The sequence below is a fragment of the Ixodes scapularis genome, unplaced genomic scaffold (genome assembly GCF_016920785.2).
Source record: "Ixodes scapularis isolate PalLabHiFi unplaced genomic scaffold, ASM1692078v2 PGA_scaffold9__187_contigs__length_104089568, whole genome shotgun sequence".
NCBI lineage: Eukaryota > Metazoa > Arthropoda > Arachnida > Ixodida > Ixodidae > Ixodes > Ixodes scapularis.
Genome location: NW_024609884.1, coordinates 72273193 through 72294744, shown reverse-complemented (window position 1 = coordinate 72294744; position 21552 = coordinate 72273193). Strand labels below are relative to the sequence as shown.

The 21552-nt window shown below is 47.9% G+C and overlaps 1 protein-coding gene across 7 annotated transcripts in view; it reads left to right on the top strand.

Moving 5' to 3' along the window:
- Nucleotides 1-21552, top strand: part of LOC8053731 (lysine-specific demethylase 3A) — a 335808-nt gene that overhangs the window by 72896 nt on the left and 241360 nt on the right. For all 7 annotated transcript variants that reach the window (XM_040216827.3, XM_040503279.2, XM_040216828.3 and 4 more), the window contains exon 2: nucleotides 14843-14983. In XM_040216827.3, coding sequence (XP_040072761.1) covers nucleotides 14843-14983 — 141 coding nt within the window. The remainder of the gene's footprint in view (nucleotides 1-14842; nucleotides 14984-21552) is intronic.

The window sequence follows — 21552 nt, the reverse complement described above, 5'->3', positions numbered from 1 at the left end:
GGTTTCGCCCTCCTTTTCCTGCCCGCTCGGCGAAAGCGCGGCCATCTGACACACAGCGGGGGCTTCCGGGACAATAGGTTTTGTCCGTCGTCCCCCGCACCTTCTCCGAACTTCCTAGTTCCAATTTTGTTTTCTCCTCTTTTTTGTTCTTTTTCGTTTTGAGCAGTCTTATGATTTTTGACAGGAACGGTGAAATTTTCTTTCTGTCGGGTTTGTCGCTCGAGGGGCCCGTGTCTCGTGAAAGCGGGCGCGCGCGGGAAGCCCCGACTTCACCTTGAAGGGAAAGTGGCTTCGTGACGAGCGTGTCGGGCGGCCCCACGGGCCACGGCGAGCGGGCGGGGGCCGCGCGGAGGGGCGCGGAGGGGTCGGGGACCTGTGCGCGACGACCTTGGGGCCGCCACAAAGCCCCATTCGGAAGTGGGGCTGTCGGTGGCCGCCCCGCGGATGCCTCATTAGCGGACCCTTTGAATTGCGCCAGGTGAGGGCTGGCGCCGGGGCCGAGGCCTCCGAACCATCCTGGACCGCTGCATGCGACGCCGTTTCCTGCAACCCTTTTTTTTTTTCTTCTTTTCTACTCGGAACGAGCCGTTTGTTTGTCTTGTGTTTTCGTGCGTGTGTTTGTTTGCTACTGGCTAAACAACAACGATAAAAAAGAAAAAAAGGACGAACTCGTTGACTGGCGCGCGGACCTCGGCATTTATCGGGGGCGTTGCGTTGCGGGACCGGTGTATTGCAACGTTCGTTCCAGCCAGAGTACTCGGAATAACTGTTATGCACCTGTCAGACGGGCATTTCGACGGGCAATCTACCTAAAGGTTATTTGGGTGAGTGGCGAATCGACTCTCCAATGAGTTTGCACCAATCGCTACGCGCTGGTGCGCCGTTTTTTTTTTTTTTTTTTTTTTTTTTTTTTTGTGCTCTTTTTATTCCGGTTGAAGCCTGAATGCCAACTACGTGTTGACCAAGCGTTGGCTCCTCGATTAAAAGTTTGCGTCGAGGTTCCAGAACTATGTCTGGTTCCTTCCTTCGGCAACCGTAAGTTTGGGCTCTTTTTTTTTTTATTATTTTGAAACACCTTATTCACTGCGAAATCGGTATACTCTATATATTTTCTTCTCCTATGTGACCTTCTCAATTGGTAATTATGGCGGTGCGTGCACTGAGTGGTGTTTTGTTTTTGTTTATTTTAATGAGGTTTGCGCTGTAACAACGCTTTTTTTTTTGTGGTAATGTTTACTACGAATCGCGCTGAGGTCGTTACAGACGTGTCCCTATCGTTGTAAAACGACTTTCTAGTGTCCCTATCGTTTCGCCGAAACTCGTTTCCTGGAATTACGTTTCATGGACACACGTTTTCGTCGACGCTAACGTTTAATCGACACGGGTTACGCGAATTGCACGCTGTAGGGACGTTTTCTCGCGCGTGTTTAACTAAGGTGCGTGTTAACGCCCCCTCCCCCTCCCCCTCCCCCTCCCCGTTTACGCCGCCTCGGGTAGTGTCTGCGGCCGGTGGCTCATTAGAAAAATGTTAACCCACCTGACCGATCCGTACACACCGCCTCTCGGCGATAGTCTGATGCAGCTTATTACAGAACAAACAAATCAAAGCTGTAGATGATACATAGTTTGATGAACTGATTGCCACCGGTAACCTTCAAGCAAAAAAAAAAATTTTTTTTTTTTTTTTTTAGAGAGAGAGAGAGACAAGAGAAGGTGTTTCTGGTAGCAAAATTAAACGCACTAGAGTTACAATTATTTGTTTATTTCGGTATTCTCTCTTTCATTTGTCCCTTAAGTCGTGTATAGCAGAGCGGCTTCGGCTAGCATGAGTGTTCCTTTTTTGCTGTCGAGGAAAGGGGAACTGGAACGACATTTAAGGTATTCGCTATCGCGAAAGCAGGAATTCCGATGAAACAAACGCGGCTTTGTTGTGCATTCTCGTCACATCAGGCCACAACGTTACAGAGGTCTGAAGGGCTCTCTTTGTGTTCCAGCAAGAAACGCGTTTACAAAAGTCGTCACTTCCATTTTGCCGGAATTTCCCCCGCCTTTTTTCTTTTTTTGGTCTTGAAGATGTTTTAATGCGCGACCATACGGGCACGCTCGCGGAAGTCAAACACATATAAATTGTATTGTTTTCTTTATTTATATTTTAAAGGGTCTATATTTTTTTTCTTTTTCTTTTTCTTTTTTTTCCCGCTCTTTTCTGAAAACACAACAACATAATATGTATTGCCGTTTCATGTGGAGCTTTTAATACTTTGTTTCAGCAGAACTCGATAGCATCGAAAGTTACGGTCCCAGAGATCCAGTCGGAGCGGTGTGCACGTGATGACGTATCGTCGGAGTGCACGCCCCCTGCAGAAAAGTGTCCCGTGCTCTGGTCCCGCTTTTGATTGACCCGAAGGGGCCCTCATGGCATTTGCTGTTTACCAAGTTATACTCAAACTGAGTATGGAAACAAAACCCGCGCGTCTATTTATTTTTATTTTAGTTTTCGGCCAGGATGGCGTCGAGACACTCGGCGCGATTTACGAAATATGAGAGGATGAAAAGATACGGAATAAAATTTGTGAACTCAAGAATGCAATCCACGCTGGTATTCTGAGCACCTGAACATCGTGATCAATAACTTATCTGAAATCTCTGCATATTTTTTTTTATTTTTTCTGTGTGTTTTTTATGCGCTCTGGCTTTTTGTCATTAGGGATCTTTAGTAGCTGGCTGTTATTTGAGAGCGAAAACGAGGGCCGCAATAATTGCGGGGAAAGTGTGGAAGGCATTCGCGAAGCGTGTTTTTTTTTTTTCCCGAAGGCAAGAGGGCGATCTTATCTGCCACGTGTCGTGCGCTTTAATAGCGTATAGTAAGTTCATGCTCGTGTGTTCACCCTCGGGTTTGTGCGCAAATCTGCGTGGCTTGCGCTGACGTCACGTCAGAAACCATTGGCGTTGCCTCGCAGCTGGGCGCGTATACCTTCTGCGTGCATACGCGTTACATCACCGAGTTTGCTTTTTTCTCGGCAAGAACCAACAGTATTGACGACCTGCATGGAGCGGACGTCGTCACGTGCGAGCCACGTATGCCGCGGCTGGCCAACACTGCTATATGCTTCGTTTCAGCCTAAGTGTAGACGCAGTCAACGCTACGAGCTAGTCGGACCGATCAAGCAGCGTCAAAAGCGCCAGTCATTGGACCCTTTTTGTTTGTTTATGATTGGTTCGGCGATGATGGAACACGTGCAGAAACATCGGCAACACCACGTAGGTGCCCTTTTCACGCTGTTTGATTAGTCCCATCATCAGCACTTGGCGTCGGTTGCGCCTGCACTTGAGGTGAAACGAAGTATAGAAAAATCAAAGCCGGTGCACGAGAATTTCGACGTCACCACGGGGAGATCGAGCGCAGACAGATTGACCCAGGAATGCCGCATCAGCGGTCGGCTGGGCTTCGTGTCCAGCGAATGCTTCCATGGACGTCCGTCCGCCTAGGCCCCAATAGAGCTTTTGCGAAAATCCCCAAAAGGCCGCGCGCGTTGTCCTTCTTGCCCTCGCAGTATCTACCACGTGACATTAGGCAGTTTTTAGAATAGCCCACGGTAAAGCTTTGCGTGCGCAAAGAATAGCGTCGTTGGCACTGCGCATGCGTTTTTGGGCTTTGCGTGCGCTATTTTCTGGAAATAGCGTGCGCACGCAAAGAGTCTTCGCGCTCCTCCAAGGAGGATTCGCGATGCGCGAGAAGTTGGTTAAAGCCAAGACGAGCACTGTTAAAAAATGGCGGGTCCCAGGACCGCGGCTTTGGCGGCGCCGTGAGCGCGGCGTCGGCGGCATCCTCGAGACTGCGATTTTCAATACGAGACGACATTGCACTCGGTTTGGAAGACCCAGAAAGGTGGGCAACGACCGCCGGCAACTTGATGCTTGCGACGCGCGAACATTTTTCGGCGAAGGTCAGCGGCGAAGCAAGCGGACGCAACCGGTCGACCGCTCCCGTCGCACTCAGATTTGAACAGAGCTAAAATGTTAGTCTAAGCAAAACAAAAAACAAAAAAGCTTTTTTTTTTTAGAATTTTGTGTGTGAAATTAGAATTGTTGCAAGCTCCAGATCCACGAGACGCTTGGGCTTTTGCGTCGCGGCGGAGAAACGGTATTTTAAAATTGTCTGGCGTAGCCCGCGCTAGCGCAAGCGCTAAATCTAGCGCTTCCGTGCGCTGAAATTGCGTACGTTATTCTAAAACTCTTTATTAGACAGTTTTAGTGGATGGTACGCTAAAGCCTTGCGTACGCAATAAAATTGCGGGTCGGGAGTGCGCGTGCGCAGAACGCAATAGAAGAGCTAGCGTATTGCGTACGCACGCAACGCTGGGGATTTTGCGTGGCGGGCTAGCGGGCTCTGCGGGACGTTCTCGAGAGATCTCGGACCCAACGAGAGCGCCAGTTTCAAGATGGCGGTTACCTCGACTGGCGCAGCAAAGGCGACGTAGTGTTTTCGAAGTTCTGTGTTACGTGAAATTGCGTGGTGTACAGCTCGGCAATTCTTTCCGGGACCTGCGGCGGTCGAATCAGATCGCCGTGCAGCTGAAGGAGTGCAGAGTAAAAATGTTCGCCGCTTGGAATGTGCATCAACGCTGCGATCTGCTCAACGCTAAGCCTATTCGCACAGTTCATCGCCGATGGACGAGCTACTCTAAAAGAAATCGCCGAAGTTCTCGCTATGTACTGGACATCAGTAGGTCATGAATTTCATTCCGCGATAGCATTGATAAAAGGTGCCGTTTCAAAGGGAAGATAGACGGAGGCTCCGTGATCGAATTTGGCTACGCACTCTTAAGCCTGGTTCAGACAGTTTCGTTTGACTGCGTTGCGGCAGCGAGAAACCAGGACATCCCTGCTACTTACATCGCGTGCTAAGATGATTCTTTGAATTGGATTGCACGCTTCACACGAAGCACAGATGTGCCGGTGACTCGCTTTCAGTTCTCGACGCAACGCAGTCAAACGCACTCAAACGCAAGTGTCTGAACCGGCCTTTACTCCCTCTGTACCCCGCAGAAAAGCGCGCTTGACGAGGCAGCTGCGGCTTGGTTTAATTTGAAATAAAATGATTGGGCACGTTTTCATTTTCATTATTTCTTTCCAGGAGCATGGTTGCGCTATAAGCACGCGGAATTCTGCAGCTCTAGCAAATCTAACGAAGATCATGCGCAGTGTTCACTCGAAAACGTAACGCACAACTAATTCGGTCCGAGCAGGTCATTTTTAGCGTAGGCTATACTATTGCGTATTGCGTACGTAAGAGCCAGCAACGCTATACTAAAACTGTCTATTATTGAAGCTAGCCCGAGGGAAAGCGTAAAGTCCTTTGATACAAATCGCGCTTACGAGTGCCGCCAACCGTTGTTGTGGAAACGCGCAAGACACGTGCCACGGGCGGGTGCTCCGCCGCCATTCGCTTCCAAGGGCTGCTCGAGACACGGGCCTCGTGCTCTAACGCATTTGACGCTACTTGCAAGACAAACGCAAACACATCAAGGGGCTTTAAGGAAGCGCAGTCGCTCGCCTCCACTGGCCTCTCGCCATCACCTCCAGGGTCGCCTCGCAATTCCTCAATTTCTAAGTGAGAGCTAAAAAAAAAAAATAAACTCTTTCTCTCTGCCTGCACCGCCTGACGATATAACAGATTTAATCCAATATAAAATTAAAAAAAAAAAAAAGAAACGAGGGCCGTAATTGGCCAAACGTTTCTTTAGTTCTTAAAGCCAATTAAAAAGAAAAACAGGGGGGCACCTGAACCTTGGCATTGGATCGAACTCGGAGAATCTTGCGGGCTTATGATTATTTTTGTTTCGTTTGCTTCTTTCCTTCGGTATTAAGTTATTAATTGTTGCTCCGCTCGGTCCTGCCTCTCGTCTTCGGGGTTTTTGACGACGAGGAAGTTGTCTTGTTCGTGTTTAAAAATTTCGTACTGGAATATATAAAAAAAATGAATTGGACACAATTTAAAAATCTTATCCTCCTTTAATGATTTTTTAAAATTAATTATGTATATCTGCTTATCTTGGTATTCTCATGTATGTTTTCATTTTACTTATTATTCGGCTTTCTCCTTATTTTTATGTTTGTTTGTTTGTTTGTTGTTTCTTTTTTTGGGGGAGGGGGAAAGGGAGGAGAGATAATTTTACTTCTTCGTTGTCTTTAATTTTTAATGATTATTTTTTTGACAGCAAAAGATTATTATTTTTTATAGCTATACAAACCCTGCTATTTACATATTTCCATTTTCCCCCGAAGGAGAATGGTCACACTTATAAAACTTCCCGTTTGCGTCCTGTAATCGTATCATGTGTTTCTATTAATCCTTTTTTTTTTTTTTTTGAGATTGGAAGGTATGAGGTTGTGTTTTGAAACCGACACTAAATATTTAGTCGTTTTCATCAGCATTACTTTTAGTACGTTGTTAGTTGTTGGTGTTCGTTCTTGAGGTGCTCTAATAAGAGAGCAGCCTCTTTTCTTTTTCACTGTCTGTCTTTGTTGTCCATTCCTGAACACTGTTGATTTGGGAGTAGATGATTTTTCGTTCCAGTTTCGGTGTAGATACTCTCATTATTTTTTGTGAGAAGCCCAGAACCTGGAACTGGTCTTAGGTCCTTCTAACATGTTGCTTGTGTCTTCCCTATTGGTGGCTGTTTGTCGCCGGTGGTTAAAGGAAGCCCAGGGACGGAAACTGGCTCGCTCCCCCTGATCTTGTTGTGGGTCTTCCAATTGCCATTGGTTGTGGTGTTGGTTCAGGACAGGGTTGGGTAGAAATACTCAAAAATACATTTGGAAATACAAATAGAGGAATACATTTTAGGGGGGGGGGGGGGGGGCAGAAATACAAGTACAGAAACACTTATACTGCAATACATTTTTCAAATTTGTTTGAGACGCCAACTGAGATGAAGCTTGAAGTTTCAAGTGGAAGTTTTGGACCCCGAAATTTCTTTCCCGTAGGCTTGGCACTTTGCCTTGCAGGTAGTGGTTTCGGACAGTAAGTAGTCTTCAATGGGCTCAAAAATACGTTCCATCAAGGACTGACCGCGGTCCCTTCCCTGACATCCTGTCTGTCTAATGAGGGATGCGAACAGACTCGACCTCTAAATAAATTCTATGTCACCCTAAATTCCCATCAAAACGTCACCACGCCCCTGTCCAATAAGGACGCCCCTGTGAAGATTGATCACATGACGTCATGGTAGAATGAACTGGTATTCTTTATCCGGTAGGTGTGACCTTGAGCATGAAACTTTATTACGCTGATGTATGAAAGGACAATAAGTACCTCCGTTGTAGGTTACCTCGTTGAGGATCGTGCAGGCAGTGCCATTTTGGGATTTTTGAGAATAGTGGACCACCTGAAGCATCCTAGAACACTCGTCTTATCTTCTGTTACGGTTGAAAAAAGGATACGGTGGCATCCCTGTTCTGAAAGTCCTTCCTGCCGACCCTCCGCTACCGACGCATGGGCATGGATTGCAGTCCTCGCGTTTCGCCTAGCATCACCCAAACATAAACCTCGTGGATTGCAACCTGCTATTGCTGGCACAGGTCGCAATCCACGCGCTTGAGGCGAGTCGCAGGTGTACGAAGTCAGGGTCGGCACAGCGAGGCCACGTCTGGCCTCCCTCCTGGGTTTCGGATCCCCAGAGCAGCGGCTCACGTTCGCATCGGCTGATGATGTACCCTTGAGCCGTGCAATATTACGGGCGCAGCCGCAAGCGCATTCGAATATGTGTTGAACTTCACTGCGTGAGTCATCCTACTATTTCAAGTCAACCACCGCCAAGCTCGTGCTCCAACAAACTGTTTCTCAGTTTTGCCGGCTGAGTGTACTCTATACGCTAAGCCAAGAGAGACGGTTAGCAGCGGGCATTTGATGCCAGCAAACAATGACTCAAGAAATTCCTACGTAAGCATCTCCGGCAGAAGATGCTCTGATTCCACTCCTGGCACGCCACCTGGTTCGAATCCCCGACTAGGCAACACTTCTCAGAAGAGAGAAGAGGACGGATAGAAAAATAGTCTGGAGATTCGAAAGGAACCTTGGTCAGCATAGTGTAATGCCCCAGCATCTCCGTAACCCTGGAAAAGGAAGAAGTAAAAAAAAAAAAAAAGCGTTCGGACTTGTATTTTTATTTGGGAAAGGGAAAGGGGGGGGGGGGGGGGAGGCAAGGCAGTATTGCTTAAGAAACATAACCAAGTACATTTCATCCTGATTGTATCACGATACAAAGAAACATTCCAAATGTGTTTCGGTACAGGAATACAGATACTGGTGAAAAAAAATGTATCGCGATACAGAAATACATGTACGAAATGTATTACTGAAATACTATCGCGATACTGCCCAACCCAGGCTCAGGATGGTAAGCTAAGAGAAGCTCCGTACCAGGAACTAGTCCACGGCTCTCCTAACCAAAGATGGAGTCTTGTCGTGAGATGGCATTTTTCGATGTTTGATCTAAGAAGCTAAGAAAGCCCGGAAAATGGAGCTGGTCCAAATCCCCCTATCCACCACTTTTGGGTCTTCCAAGGCCATCAACACTGTGCATATTTGCAGTTTGGTGTTTGAAGAAAACTATTGGTTGTCTTTTTTCTTGGATTCCGGCCTTGTTTGGGGTAAAAGTTAGTTTGTAATAAATTTTTCTTTACAGTAGTTTTTGTTTTTCTCTTGAGATTGATATGTTCAATTCTCCAAGATTGTTTTATATATATTATTACTCAGTGTAGCAAACAAGCACAAGGCGCTGGATGACATCACTGTTTTAATGAACGCCTACTTCTCTCTCTCTCTCTCTATATATATATATATATGTACATACACACACACACACTCACATATATATGCACATACACACACATATTACGGTATGTTGTCTGAAATATGTTTGACTAACGCCTCCAGAGTATTTATGTGAGTTTTAGAGTTTAGTAGCTTTTGACGAATATTTAAGTTTATGTTTGAAATTGCAAGCTTTTGAATATATTGCCCTGTTAGATGACATGTATTAAAGTCGCCTCTGTCGGCTGTTATACAGCTGGTTATATCTAGCGTTCCCGGCACTCCTTTCGACGCCGCGGACTGTGCTGCAGGCTTTGCAAAAGGTGCCACCCGAGTGTGACGTCGTTGGTGGAGGACGATTGCAAGGGGCGTGACTGGCAGCCGCCATGTCTCTGCGCGTGCGAGCATGCTCGTGTAATTGCAAGCTTGCTAAAGATAAGTCCACGTGCGAGCTCCACGTGCTTGCAGGTATGGGGCACCAGTCCGCCGGTCAAGAGTTCAGGACTCTAGCCAACACCACCTAGACAGAAGGCCTCCGCATGGTTTCCTCTTCTTCTATGAAACGTCATCACAGTCGGATCGCGCTCGGTCGGCTATTGGACCCGAGCCCGACCTTCGACGCGCTGATTGGCCACGAGCCGCAGCCGAACACTGACGCAGCACTCGTGCCCAATCTCTCGCCTCGATCGATCTGACTATGATGACGCGTGTGGAGGCCTTCTGTCTAGGTGGTGTTGCTCTAGCAGAGCGAACGCTGGAGAGGAGGCGACCTCCTCTCCAGTGTTCGCTGTACTGAGGTGGACAAAGGTGGGAGGAACCTTTCCTCGACCTGTCGGCTGGGGAGTCACCTTTCGGCTGTGCCAGCAAGATTTTCGACACGGTGGTCCGATGAGCGAATTGGGACAGGTCGAGCAGCGACTGCTGCTGGTCTGTTGCTCAGTCGTCGCTGGTCCGATATACTCATTTACGCGTGCTATTGGTCCGCCAGCGAGAGCCCAGTTGTTGTCCTTGGCGGAGATTCCGCACCCGATACACCGACTGAACCGCGTCGCTCATGACCGTATGGTTGACCCTTAACGTTCCAAACGGGTATCCTGTTTCGACGAGGCGAGGTCTTCTGATACCTGTGTGTATGCCCTTCGCCCGACCCCTTGGGCTGAGTTTTGCTGCGTGTGTTCCGTTGCGTGGCTGGGAACGGCCGGAGGAATCCGAGCGAGTCTACCCGTTCCCGTCGGCTCGCCGGCGGATGCCGACTCGGGTGTCTTCTTCGTGTGGCTCCGGAGGCTGGTTGTACCGCCGAGAAAGGCTGGAACCGGAGCCTCGAGCCGTCGATTCCCAGGCGGCGGTCGGTAAACACCGTTGCCCTTCGACGGGACGAAGGGAATTCTCTCCAGTCACATCCGGTTCGCGTGCGGCTTCGCTCCGCAACAGTACACCGCGCGGGCTCGAAAAAAAAAAAAAAAAAAAAAAGTTCGAAAAATGAAAACATTGGTGTCTTTTCCACGGTCTGTAGGTCGGGATCGCATGCTCACCTCTGTGCAGTGATTCCCACCGTAGGGATTTTCCCCTACGCTTAGGGACTTTTGGTGTTTTAGAGCGCTTTGTGGACGTAGGGACGGAACTGCTGTACACAAAGAAAAGTTTTTTTTCTGTCCTTTTTTCTTTCTTTTTTTTTTTTTTTTTTTGCTCTGTGTGTATTATTTGGCCCATAATTTATGTGATGCTGAATATGCGCACACTGACTTATTTTAACGCGTTCTATGACTGTTTTTATTAAGACACTTTTTCCTGGACATTTCGTATTCGTCTGCCTGAAATCTGCGACGCATTCTTTACGTATTTTTTTTGTTTGTTTTTTTCCTTTGCGTAGGGACAAGTGTTGGGACTTTTTCTGTCTGATGTAGGGACATGTAGGGATTATTGAGGGCGTGTGTAGGGTTTTTCGCAAAAAAATAGTTAGCATCACTGCCTCTGTGTTGCTGCTGGCTGGGCGCGCAAGTGACTTGATGACCTCTGTTCGCTAGCGTTTGCCGTGGGATTTTCACGTAAAAACTTGGCTTCGCACTGGACGCCATTTAAATTGCCCCGTAATTTTCGGGTCTGGGTTTCTTTCCTGTGTAGGGGAGGCTCTTTCGAGGCTATAGGGATTGGTCCAAGAGAGACCGTATTTACGCGGTTCACCCGCGCCATTCCACTGTTTGGGCACGAGCATAAAGTGAAAGTGTACAAAACTAATTAAGCGGCAGCAAGCATGGTGGCGCAACCATAAGCCGGCAAGAAATAGTTCGCATCGGAATTGCCATTGTCGAAATGGGAAGATGAACGATGCCATTCTATTGTGCTGATCAGTGCCTCGTCTCAGTTTTTCCTAAATTATAAAGAAGTTCGACCATCGAATGTTTTTTATTAAACGCACGTAATTAAGTTTGCGCTTGAAGCATTTCTTGTGACCACGTTTTCCTCAACTATTGCGGTAGCTTTTTTGTTTGACGAACATGACTACTTGTGGCTAATTCTGCGCAGGTTTAATCACCTGTGAAATGGACTTTGTTTTTCTTTTCTTGGACAAAGCTCGAGGTCTCTTTGCTTTGCAACTTCCTTTTAAATAAAGTGTGCGAGCTCGATGGTGGAGGTGGTGGGAAAAAAGGCGTCGGCGACCGTTGCACTTCATTCCTTGCCGACCCACCCTTCCTTTCCCAAGGAAGGTTCGAACTCATGAAATCAACTTGGGGACAGACTAATGGGTCAGGTTTAAGGAGGTGGGGAGCCTGCAGAGAGATGACGTCACGGCCGAAACGTTGCCTAGGTTTATTTTGTTGACCAAATATTTTAAACATTTCGTCGTGAAAAAGAGCTGTTGTATTTCGATTTTTTTGTTTAAAAAGTTGACATTGGGAAACTTCCGAGGACTGTCGCCGCCGCCGCCCTCTCTCTCTCCCCCCCCCCCCCTCCCCCTCCCCCAAATATGCCCATGAATCAACTGATAACTCCGCTTTGAAAGCGTGCTTTGCTTGCGTGAGGAACTTAGCGAGCGAGCCGCATCGTTGCCTGTTTCTTGTCACCCTCGCCGTACTGAGAAATTAAGCAGAATAATGCAAAGTAGACTTTAGGATTGGCGCGTTTAACTCTTTCCGTGGCCTTACATTTGTGTATGCGTGTGACATCTGCGCCAATTGCGCCATTTTGATACAAACCCAATTTTCTGCGCCTAGTTGCGCCAAAAACGCGAAATCGGTCGAAATTGCGCCACACTGCGCCAAAATAACTCACAAAGTAAAAAAAAAGAAAAAAAAAAGGTTTGCGGTGACGCTAGATTTAGCGGGGAACGAGAGCTTGGTTGGCAACATTCAATCTCGTCGTAGTAAAGTACACGGCACAGGTACAGGGTGGCGCAAGCAACCGCCGGATTCGAAGATTTCAGCTGTATACCATTCTATACCTATGATACGTGGTCTTTTCCCGATTTTCCTTCTACTTTCCGCTGTCATTTGTGACTGCATGCTACAGGTGCGTTCTCACGCGGTCTCCCTGTCTGGCCGCGGGAGGTACGACGCACAGGCTATCAAGATGAGCAAACCTAAGTATTTCTTTTGTCTGAGAGGAAACCTTTTCCTAAAAGTGCTATTGAGCGCCTCCATTGTGTAATTCATCATTTGTGTCCGTAATCTTCTCGGCGAAATGGACGGCGCCGTCGGCGTGAGTACTGTCGGTTATCACACACGTGCTTCGATTGCGTGAACAATCGAAGGAATCGGTCGCACACCGTATTTAGCGTGCATCTGCTGCTCATCGTTTTTCTACCAATTGACTATGTTCCTTGTGTCTCGCTTTTGCGTGAAGCTTTTTCTACCTGCACATGCTTTCTACGAGCGTCCGATCGATGTCGGGTTGTAGTGTACCGTGCTTCCGTGTTGATGCTCTCGAATCACTGCTTTAAAAAGTTTCGCTTTGGCACCAGTACTGTAGACTTTTCTGTTTCGAAGTTGCTCCGAAATGCATAAACTGCTGCTCCAAAACGAGAATTTTGTGCTCCTAAGCGGCTCCAAAATCCAGATTTTTCTGCTCCAAAAATTGCTCCAAAATCGGTTTCACCTGTCTCACCCCTGGGTATGCACCCTCTCAGCCACTGGGTCTAGCGTGAGCGCGTCGCCTACTACCACGAGCGATATATACGAGCGTGAGCAGCTCGCTATGCTTTTTGGCGCCCCTAGAGCTGCCACGTTCTTTAGAGGCACTCTAGTCCAAACTATAACTCCCTGTCGTTTCGGCGAACTCGTTTCGTGGAGTTACGTTTCGTGGGAAAATTTTCATGGAGACACGTGTCATGGACACTAACGTTCCATAGGCACTCGTTACTCGAATTGCACGTTGTAAGGAGACTTAGTCGCGCGTGTATCACTGCGGTGAGTGTTAACATCCCCCCCCCCCCCCCCCCCCCCCCACCCCCCTGTTTACACCGCTTCGCCGGCAAAAGTCTGCGGCGGCTCATTACACAAACTTGTTAACCCACCTGAACCACCCGTACACGCCGCTTCGCGGCGACAGTCTGGTGCAGCTTATTACAGAAAAAAAGCTAAGGTCAGCTGTCCATGGAACAATTTGTCGATGAAACAATCTGTCGATAAAACATCGTTCGATGAAGTGATTCCTACCGAAACTATAGTGCTGGAGCTCCAAGTTTAGGTCTCTAAACGACCAATCGATAGCTAATGGCGATCGTCCGCAGTCATAGGAAAGTGAGAGCGAGTGTTTGTCGCTCATATTAGGTGGGTCTACACTGCCCGGCACGCGTTTCTATTTCTTCTCATTTAAAGTGTCGCTAACAGGACGAGCACGTGCTCGTCACCTTCCATCGTGCTTAGGTTGCGCGAGCACGCTCGAGGCTCATTAGGCGCCGAAGCGTTATGGAAGGCAGTGAAGCTCACGCTAGAGGACGGTGAACTGATCCGTTTTGATCCTCTCCGTAAAGATATTCACTGGCGGCCATAGCTGTGTGCGCAACTGCTGAGCACGTGCTGACCTCGAACTTCCGCAGTTCTTTTGCAACGTGCATTCCACGCCACCGAATTGCCTGTCTTAGCATCCTGCTTATGTGAGCTCGTTCTGAGCATGCGTTCTAAACAGCGCCCTTAAATGTGGCGTCCTTGGAATACCCCCTGTAGTGCCTACCTACTTCAAATGTTAACGCCTAAGTTCGATTCTGGTCCATATCACATGGGTGAAGGACGTTTTAGCGAATCACTGGGGCGTGTGTTAACCCACCGGCCCCTCTGCGTTCACGCCGCCTTCGTGGCGACAGTCGGCGGCCGGCTCATTACAAAAATGTGAACCCACCTGACCCACTCGTAAACACCGTTTCGCGGCGGCCGACCATTCGCTAAAGTGTCCTTCGATGAAAATTCGGCGCTCGCTAGAACGTCGTTCGACCAACTGAGTGCCACCCGTTCGATTCCCAGAGGTAGACATTCCACCTGGCTGGTATATTCAACGATTGCCTCAGTCCTTGTGGAACCAGGTAGACAGCCGGGGTCCGCGTGCTAACTGTGCCGCGCTCTGTATCCAGCAAAGTCCTAGCAACGCCGTTCCGAACAAAATTCGCGCTGCACCGGTAATGTCGATTGATGTGGAAACTCTGCGATGACGGCTTGGCTGATGCACTCGAAAAAAAAAAAAAAAAAAGATGGTATAACCAACCAGCCCAAACCAAAGTTAGAAAAAAAAAAAATGGCACACTGGGGCTAATTTTACGCGTGGGCCGTGTGCCACTCATAACTGCACATGATCCATGTACTTGTCACCTTCGTCCGCGTTTCTTGAGGTACAGTGCGTGTTACGAATGAAAATCAGTCGCATTCTCTTGGTGTTTCTGTGTGTCGTGGTTGCTGGTGTAATCTGGCGATATAGCCTCAGCGTGCGTGCATTTTTAATGGTGGAGAGTGGGCGTTTTGCACGTCCCGATCTGCGTTTTTGTGCCGTCAGCTCGGTTGGGGTTCCGAGAGGTGACCGAGTCCGCTTGGTTCGCAGGTGCTGGTGGAGTTTGACAGCTTGGACTGGAAGCGCCGCGAGTGGATCCGCGTGTACGAGGACCGCTTCTCGGTGTTTCTCGTCGAGGAGACCCTAGCGTGGCACGTCCGGAACTCGGGCGACTCTGCCGTCCCGGCGCTGGTGAGTCCGCTCTGCCTGGGGTTGCCCCGATTTGCACCCTCGCCTGTGCAAACCACTCGCCAGTAGGCCGTCGTTCTGCGCTGAAACTGCGCTAACCAGATGCCTTACCTGATTGTTTCCCTGGTCTGTACTGTCTGTACCGCTGGATTTAGGCCAGCTCGCTCGTCGGAACAGACGAATTCGCAGTAGAAAAGTCGTCGAAGGGCGGTTCGTCAAAAAGGCCATTTTGTCGCCGTTTATTTATTTATTTATTTTTACGCTGCACTTGGTTTTGTCGTTTGAACACGGATGCGTATTAGCGTTTCCCCATTTTGCACACATTTAGGTACGGTGCGGGCGGAGGGCTTGACCACGGGCCCGTGGTCAGTTCGCTCTTCGAAATAACTATGGGAGCTTGCACCAGCGTCCACTAGCAATCAAACAACGCCCTAAACGCGAAACGAAAGCTCCCAAAGCTAGACATTTTGAAGCGTGAAAGCCTGTTGGTGGTTGCATTGGTAGTCAACTTCTGGGTGAAGCCTTTAGACTTTTTTTTTTTTTTCCGAAATAAATGCGTGTGATGGGTCAAATCCTACAATAAAAAAAACTTGCGTAAAAAAAAGAAAAAGTACCCGTTAGTTTTATAGAAAAGCATTTAAAGTGCCATCTTGTGGGACCCGTCAGAAACTTGATTTGTTATTTTCGATACTTTGGTCGTTTGTTACAGAATGTTGAATTCCTTTTCTTTATTCTTTTATAGACCTATATGTATCAAAAGCAATTCAGACTGTCTTCTTTTATTTTTATTTTTTTGTAGAAAGGAACTTTTTTTTATTTTTACAAAATCGCACACTTGTTGCGCAGACCTCAATTTCAGAATGCTGTAGAAAAAGAGCTGTTAAGAATTACGACGCGAAACAGCTATCCGTATGTAGCTTTAAGCATGGCCTCTTTGGTGATATATCGTTTGTGTAGGTTACCGTTATGAGACTAACATTATCCTCCTCCAAACTTGTTAAAAATATAAAATTTCGAGGTATTGAAAATCAATTATCTTAAAAAAAAAAACACCTTTGTTTTTGTTGGGTGAACCAAATATTGGTTCACCCTTTTTTGTATCTTTAAGACAACTAATTTATAAGCCTTTTTTTTTTATCTGAGCTTGTAAAAAATCGATAATTCGGAGCTAATTGAGTGGAGGACGATATTCTCCAAAGAGCCAGTATTTATTTTCTTCACTTTTTGAGAAGATTCCCCCTTAAAATACAAAAATAACTGGATATAATTATAAATATTGGTTGACCTTTTCTTTTTGCGTTCTTGGGACAACCAGTTCATTGAGTCACATTTCGGCTTAACTCTCAACCTGCGGCTATGGGATGCTGGCTTCTCCACAGCGTTCTTGGTGGGCTCAAAAATGACAAATGTTGCAAAAAGTCCACTTTACCGTGACCTATTTCCTGATGTGTCTCGCTCGCAATATCAGGCCGTACCCCGAAACATGACCCCTGCCTAAAATGAAGCACTTGGGCTTTATTGGGTCGCCTCAAAGCACAGACCGTGGCTAGTCAGCCTTCATGATCTGCCAGGACGGTGTTTTCTTTATTACAATAATCGCTGAAGTGTCACGTGACAGGGAGGGTATTCATAAAATGGAGTTAACATAAATGAATCACCAGTCCGAATTGCGTTCGTGGCCGTGCGCCGTTTGCGCTCTTCGGATCGAACAATTGAGTATGAACTTAGGTGAACATGCAGGATAACCCGTTTTTTTTTTTGTTTTTTTTTTTAGGTAAATTACATAACATCTATATATTATTAGATTAGCAATTGTAAAGATGAAAAAAAAAATTCCTTAGTTGCATAGGACAAATTTTTTTTTTTTTTTTTTGCATCCCAGAGCAAGATTTCCATTAAATTTGAATGGCTAGAGAAAACTGCCCGCTAAGCACCATGCCATCAAACAGATATATGCATAGTAAAGCGAATTGGCCGGAAATGAAAGCTATCTGGTCATATTTAGTTCGTGGAGGTGAAGAAGGTAAAATAATTGCACAGGCTGTTTTACGAAACTCCGGCCAATTCGCTTTTGCAAAAAACTACGCATCGCAGAAAAGGAAGTCTGTTCGACTTTTGCTATTTAGGAAAAAAAATATAGTTCGCAAAAATTAAGTCATTCTTTATTAATTTTTTTTTTTTTAAATATTGAAGAATAGAAAACCATTGTTTTAATCAGAAACTTGCTGGACATCATCGCAAACCACTAAATCAACCAATTCCAGAAAGACCTCGTGCATCATTTTAACGACGTTCCGAATAAGAGGCCTAGTTTGGACGCTTTTCTAGGCTTCGATTTTCCTATCAGAGCGCAGCTTTGCACCAACGGCCCTAGTTCAAAAACACGTAGTAATTTATTGGGTGTCCTCGTCGCGCCTGCCACGACCCACACGACGCACCGGCCTTTTATCAGCGAGGCAGCACGCTTGCCTGGTCGATTACAGCTGATCGCCTGGCGGTGGAGATGGTCAGAGATGGTTCCACATGCGGGCAACCTGGTCGAACGTTTTGTGCCGCCAGGTTGCCCATAACCTTTGGGGTAAAGTTCGTTGGAACTTTGTTCAACTTTTAAACTTCGCAGGTTCGAAAGTGCGAACATTGTGAATGTATTAGCGTGACAGATTCAAAATAATCCTACTTCTTAACAAAAAAAAAAAAGAAAAGAATGCTTTTTTTTATTTTTATTTTTTTTGGCGTGTGATAGTTGGGAAGTTTGAAAATTATCGAACCTTTCGAACCACTTTGTTCGGTCTTCGCACCTCAAATTTAAAAAAAAAAAAAAAAAAAAAAAAAAAGTTTGAGGCGTTTTTAATTGCTAGTTGTAGCCTTGTTTGCCATCAAAATCGGGCCGTTCAGTTTTGTTGGTGTTAAACCGGTGGCAGCCGTTTGCTCTACTTACGTCTAAATAGTGGTTAACTCGGCTGGTAGAGAGCTCCGCTGGAAATGGAGAGGTCCCTGGTTCGATACCAGGCGGATTTTTTTTTCAGTCGCGCACCAGTCACTTAGCTGTGCTTGGAGATTTATTTGTGTTTGTCCTTTGTCCCCCTTGTTCCCCCTCTCGAGGGATTTTTAGGCGGAATGCAAGTCGGTCTGCTTTTTGTGCACGAGTTGCGATGACGTCAGAACGACGCAGACTCCTGATTGGCTTTGGTTGAAAGGGTAGTGGGTAGACCTCAAGGCTTTGACGCCTTGGGGTCTACCCACTATTTTTTTTTTTTTTTTTTCACTCAGCCAATAAGAGCTCGGCGTTCTGACATTATCGCAACCCCTGCACAAGAAGCCGACGAACTTACGCTCCGCATAGTTATGTTTTTTAGCGTGTGTGTACTTGGAAACTTGAACATTGTCCTCACTCGTGGATAGCAGCGAGTCATTAGTGTGAAAAGGACATTCGCGACTCCAGCGACTATGGGAAAATATGGCGGTCTAGAGCAGGCCGTTCGTTCGCCTTGCCATGTGCCAGCTCAACGCACAACGTTTCATTCGCTATGCGTTTCAAACCTGCGGTGGTGTGTTGGCGTAAGGGAGCTTCCGGAGGCTTGACCCTCTTCGGGGAAGCGGTGGAAGGACTGCGGTGCCGGTGACCTTGGGTTCGGACTGACCTTGGCGCGACGCTGATACAACAGTGACTGCAGAACCACCGGGACTACTGTTTGATCGCGCCAACCACCGGCAACATGTAATCACGGAATGCGCGTGCGACGAGCAGGAATCCCGAAAGGACCTGTTCCGTTATGTTCGATGTTTTTCCGCTAGGTATCCCTGTTTTGCTGAAGTCCCGATACTCCGTTTGATACTTAGTGTATAACAGCATTGGCGACGTGCGCGACCGAAAGCGTCGCTGTGGTCGGCCTTCCACGATTGGCCCAAAAGCTGACTATGACGTCGGAAAGGGTATACCATCGACGGATATAAGAGGAATGAAAGAACTTTAATTTCGACGGTGTTGGCTGTGTTGCTTTGAGAGCGCAATCATTTCAGGCTTCCACCATGCTATTTACAAACACCATCGAACTTGTTGTTCGCAAGGTAATGACGTCACAAGGGGGAACCATAGGAGGGCGCCACCGAAACATCTCGCCGCTAATAACGCTGTCGAATCTGCTGGCGCGAGCGCGTGGCCTGATCCTGCGGTCCATTTGCACGTGCCTGGCGTGAATGAATCCTACGTATGGTGCAGTACCTAAGCACCGTCCATATCTTCAGCGATGGTTCGACCTCGCCACTTGGTTAGACAGTAGCTGCTCCACGAGAAAAGTGGAATTTTTCTCGTGGAGTGCAACTCGGACACAAACCATCATCCGCTGCCTTCGAATTTCATACGAGAGGCCCTCCGTCAGATCGAAAATGAACGGGCCCAATTCTGGACAATGTTTGCTGACTGCAAGTCCGCTCTTCAGGCGATCGAGTCTTTTTGACAAACATCGGGTGAGTGATATTTACTCGCTCATTCATCGCTCCGCACAACCTCCGCACACCATCGTAGTTCCAACGGTTTCTAGGTCACATGCAGTATCGCCGCTGACGGAGCTACTGATAACGCAGCGAAATCGGCTCAGTCGTTTCCCTGTACCTTTCCCACACCGCACATAGCAGGAGTGAGGCGAATGCCGCTGCTCGTGGAAGCCGTCGAGAAAATAAGGAAAACAATTCTGGACTTGCAGTATAATGGACTACTTCCGACTGCGTTATTTGGAGCCGACACTTATACCTCCATCTGGACGGTCACCGCGTGCTGTGCTTCATCGCCTTGGCGTTGCTTTTGCCATGTAGCACAGAATGCGGAGCGCAAGTTGGTCTGCTTGTGTTGCAGGGGTTGTGGTAACGTCAGAACGCCGAGCTCTGATTGAAGAATAGTGGGTAGACCTCAAGGCAGCTTCCTTTGAGGTAGATACCCACCGTTCTTCAATTAGACTCAACCAGAGGTCGACGTTCTGACGTCACCATAACCCCTGCAACAGAAGCAGACGAACTTGCGCTCCTAGGCAGAAACGCATCGCCCAGCTACGAGGAATATAACTACCAGTATCACCACAGCAACCGTCAACCACGTCGTTCTCGTGTGTTTTTCATTCGAAATCGAAAGGGGCGCTTCTGAAAGACACGCTGGCGACATTGAACACTCGACCACCACGAGTCTACAACTGAAAGCAGAAATTCTAATCTTCAAGGAAAAAAAAAAAAAAAAAAAAACTCCAGCGTGTCTATTTATTTATTTATTTATTATTGATATATATATATATATATATATATATTTTTTACCTCGTGTTCCATTTGATAACTTTAGTTGTCCGCGTACCCACCATCATCGGGTGTTTTTGGTGCCCGCGTACTCACCATCATCGGGTGTTTTTGGTGCTTCGCGGGTTTCTCGATTTTTGCACTGCGGTGGACGGTGGAAGTGATTGCCTGGGAAAGTGTGGATGACAGAACATTTGCAGCGGTGAGATTGGCGGTTTGGCCGACTTTCGCTGCTCGAGGTGTTTACCCGGTGGCTCGTGCAAGCTGCAAAAACACTCGTCTGCTCTAGCTAGTGTTTGTGGTCAAGCGTCTCGTCGTGCACGTAGCTCGTCCAGGTGGGCTGGCAATAAAACTCGCCGGAAACCCCTCGCAGACGTCAGCGCGTCATGCTCTTCGCTCTCGGGCAGACGGCGATTCGCTGGTCCAGTTTACTTCCCAGACGCGGCTTCATTTTCTTTGGCCGAGTCATCAAGCGTAGCGATGATGGCCCACGCCGGCAATGCGCTCTTTCTGCCGGGGGGGATTTCGTGTTCCTTATTTTTTTTTTTCTTCTGGTCTTCGTAGCCACAGCGTTCCATTGAAAGGCCGGTAATCGTTCCTGGATTGTTGTTCGTCCATGCCCCGGAAACTTGGCCGGTGTTCCGCCGCGCTCGCTCCGCGTTCGAAAGTAGTTTCGAATAGAGAGAGACGCGCTGGCACGCCACGAGGCTGCCTCTTTGTTTTTCTTTCGCTCTTTTCCCGGTCTTGAGCGGCGTCGTTCCGCGAAAAGCGTGTCTGGCGACGACGGAAGCGAGGGAAGACGCGCCACCTCCTCCTCCCACGGCGAGCGGAGCGAGACGGGAGCTTAGTGCATAATGGATGTCTACTAGCGTGCAGCAGTGATTGCAACGGACTGCTAACGACGCCCGCGTAGCGTGGATATTGAATCGAGAGCTCCATCCCATTGTTTGTTTCACTTTTCGGACGCGCGAAATCGAAACGTGCATCGGGATTGTTCCCCTCGCTGTTTGTTTAGCTAACCGGTTTCGACGCCCGTCGGTTATTTTTGTGTCAGGCGCGCACGATGATGAAACGGCGCGTGATCGAGATGACCTCCGCATGTTGCAGCGCGCTGCTCGGCTGGATCCTGGTTGTACGGACCGGGGAAGCGAGGGTGCCGGCGGCCCTCCGAATACTTTCGGCGTAGCGCCATGTCGTCACGGTGGCCCCTTCGAAATCCGCGTGACGCCTTCGGTTCTCTCTCCGCACAAAGCTCAGCAGAGAGATTGCGAAGAATTTTGAGCGGTGTCGAG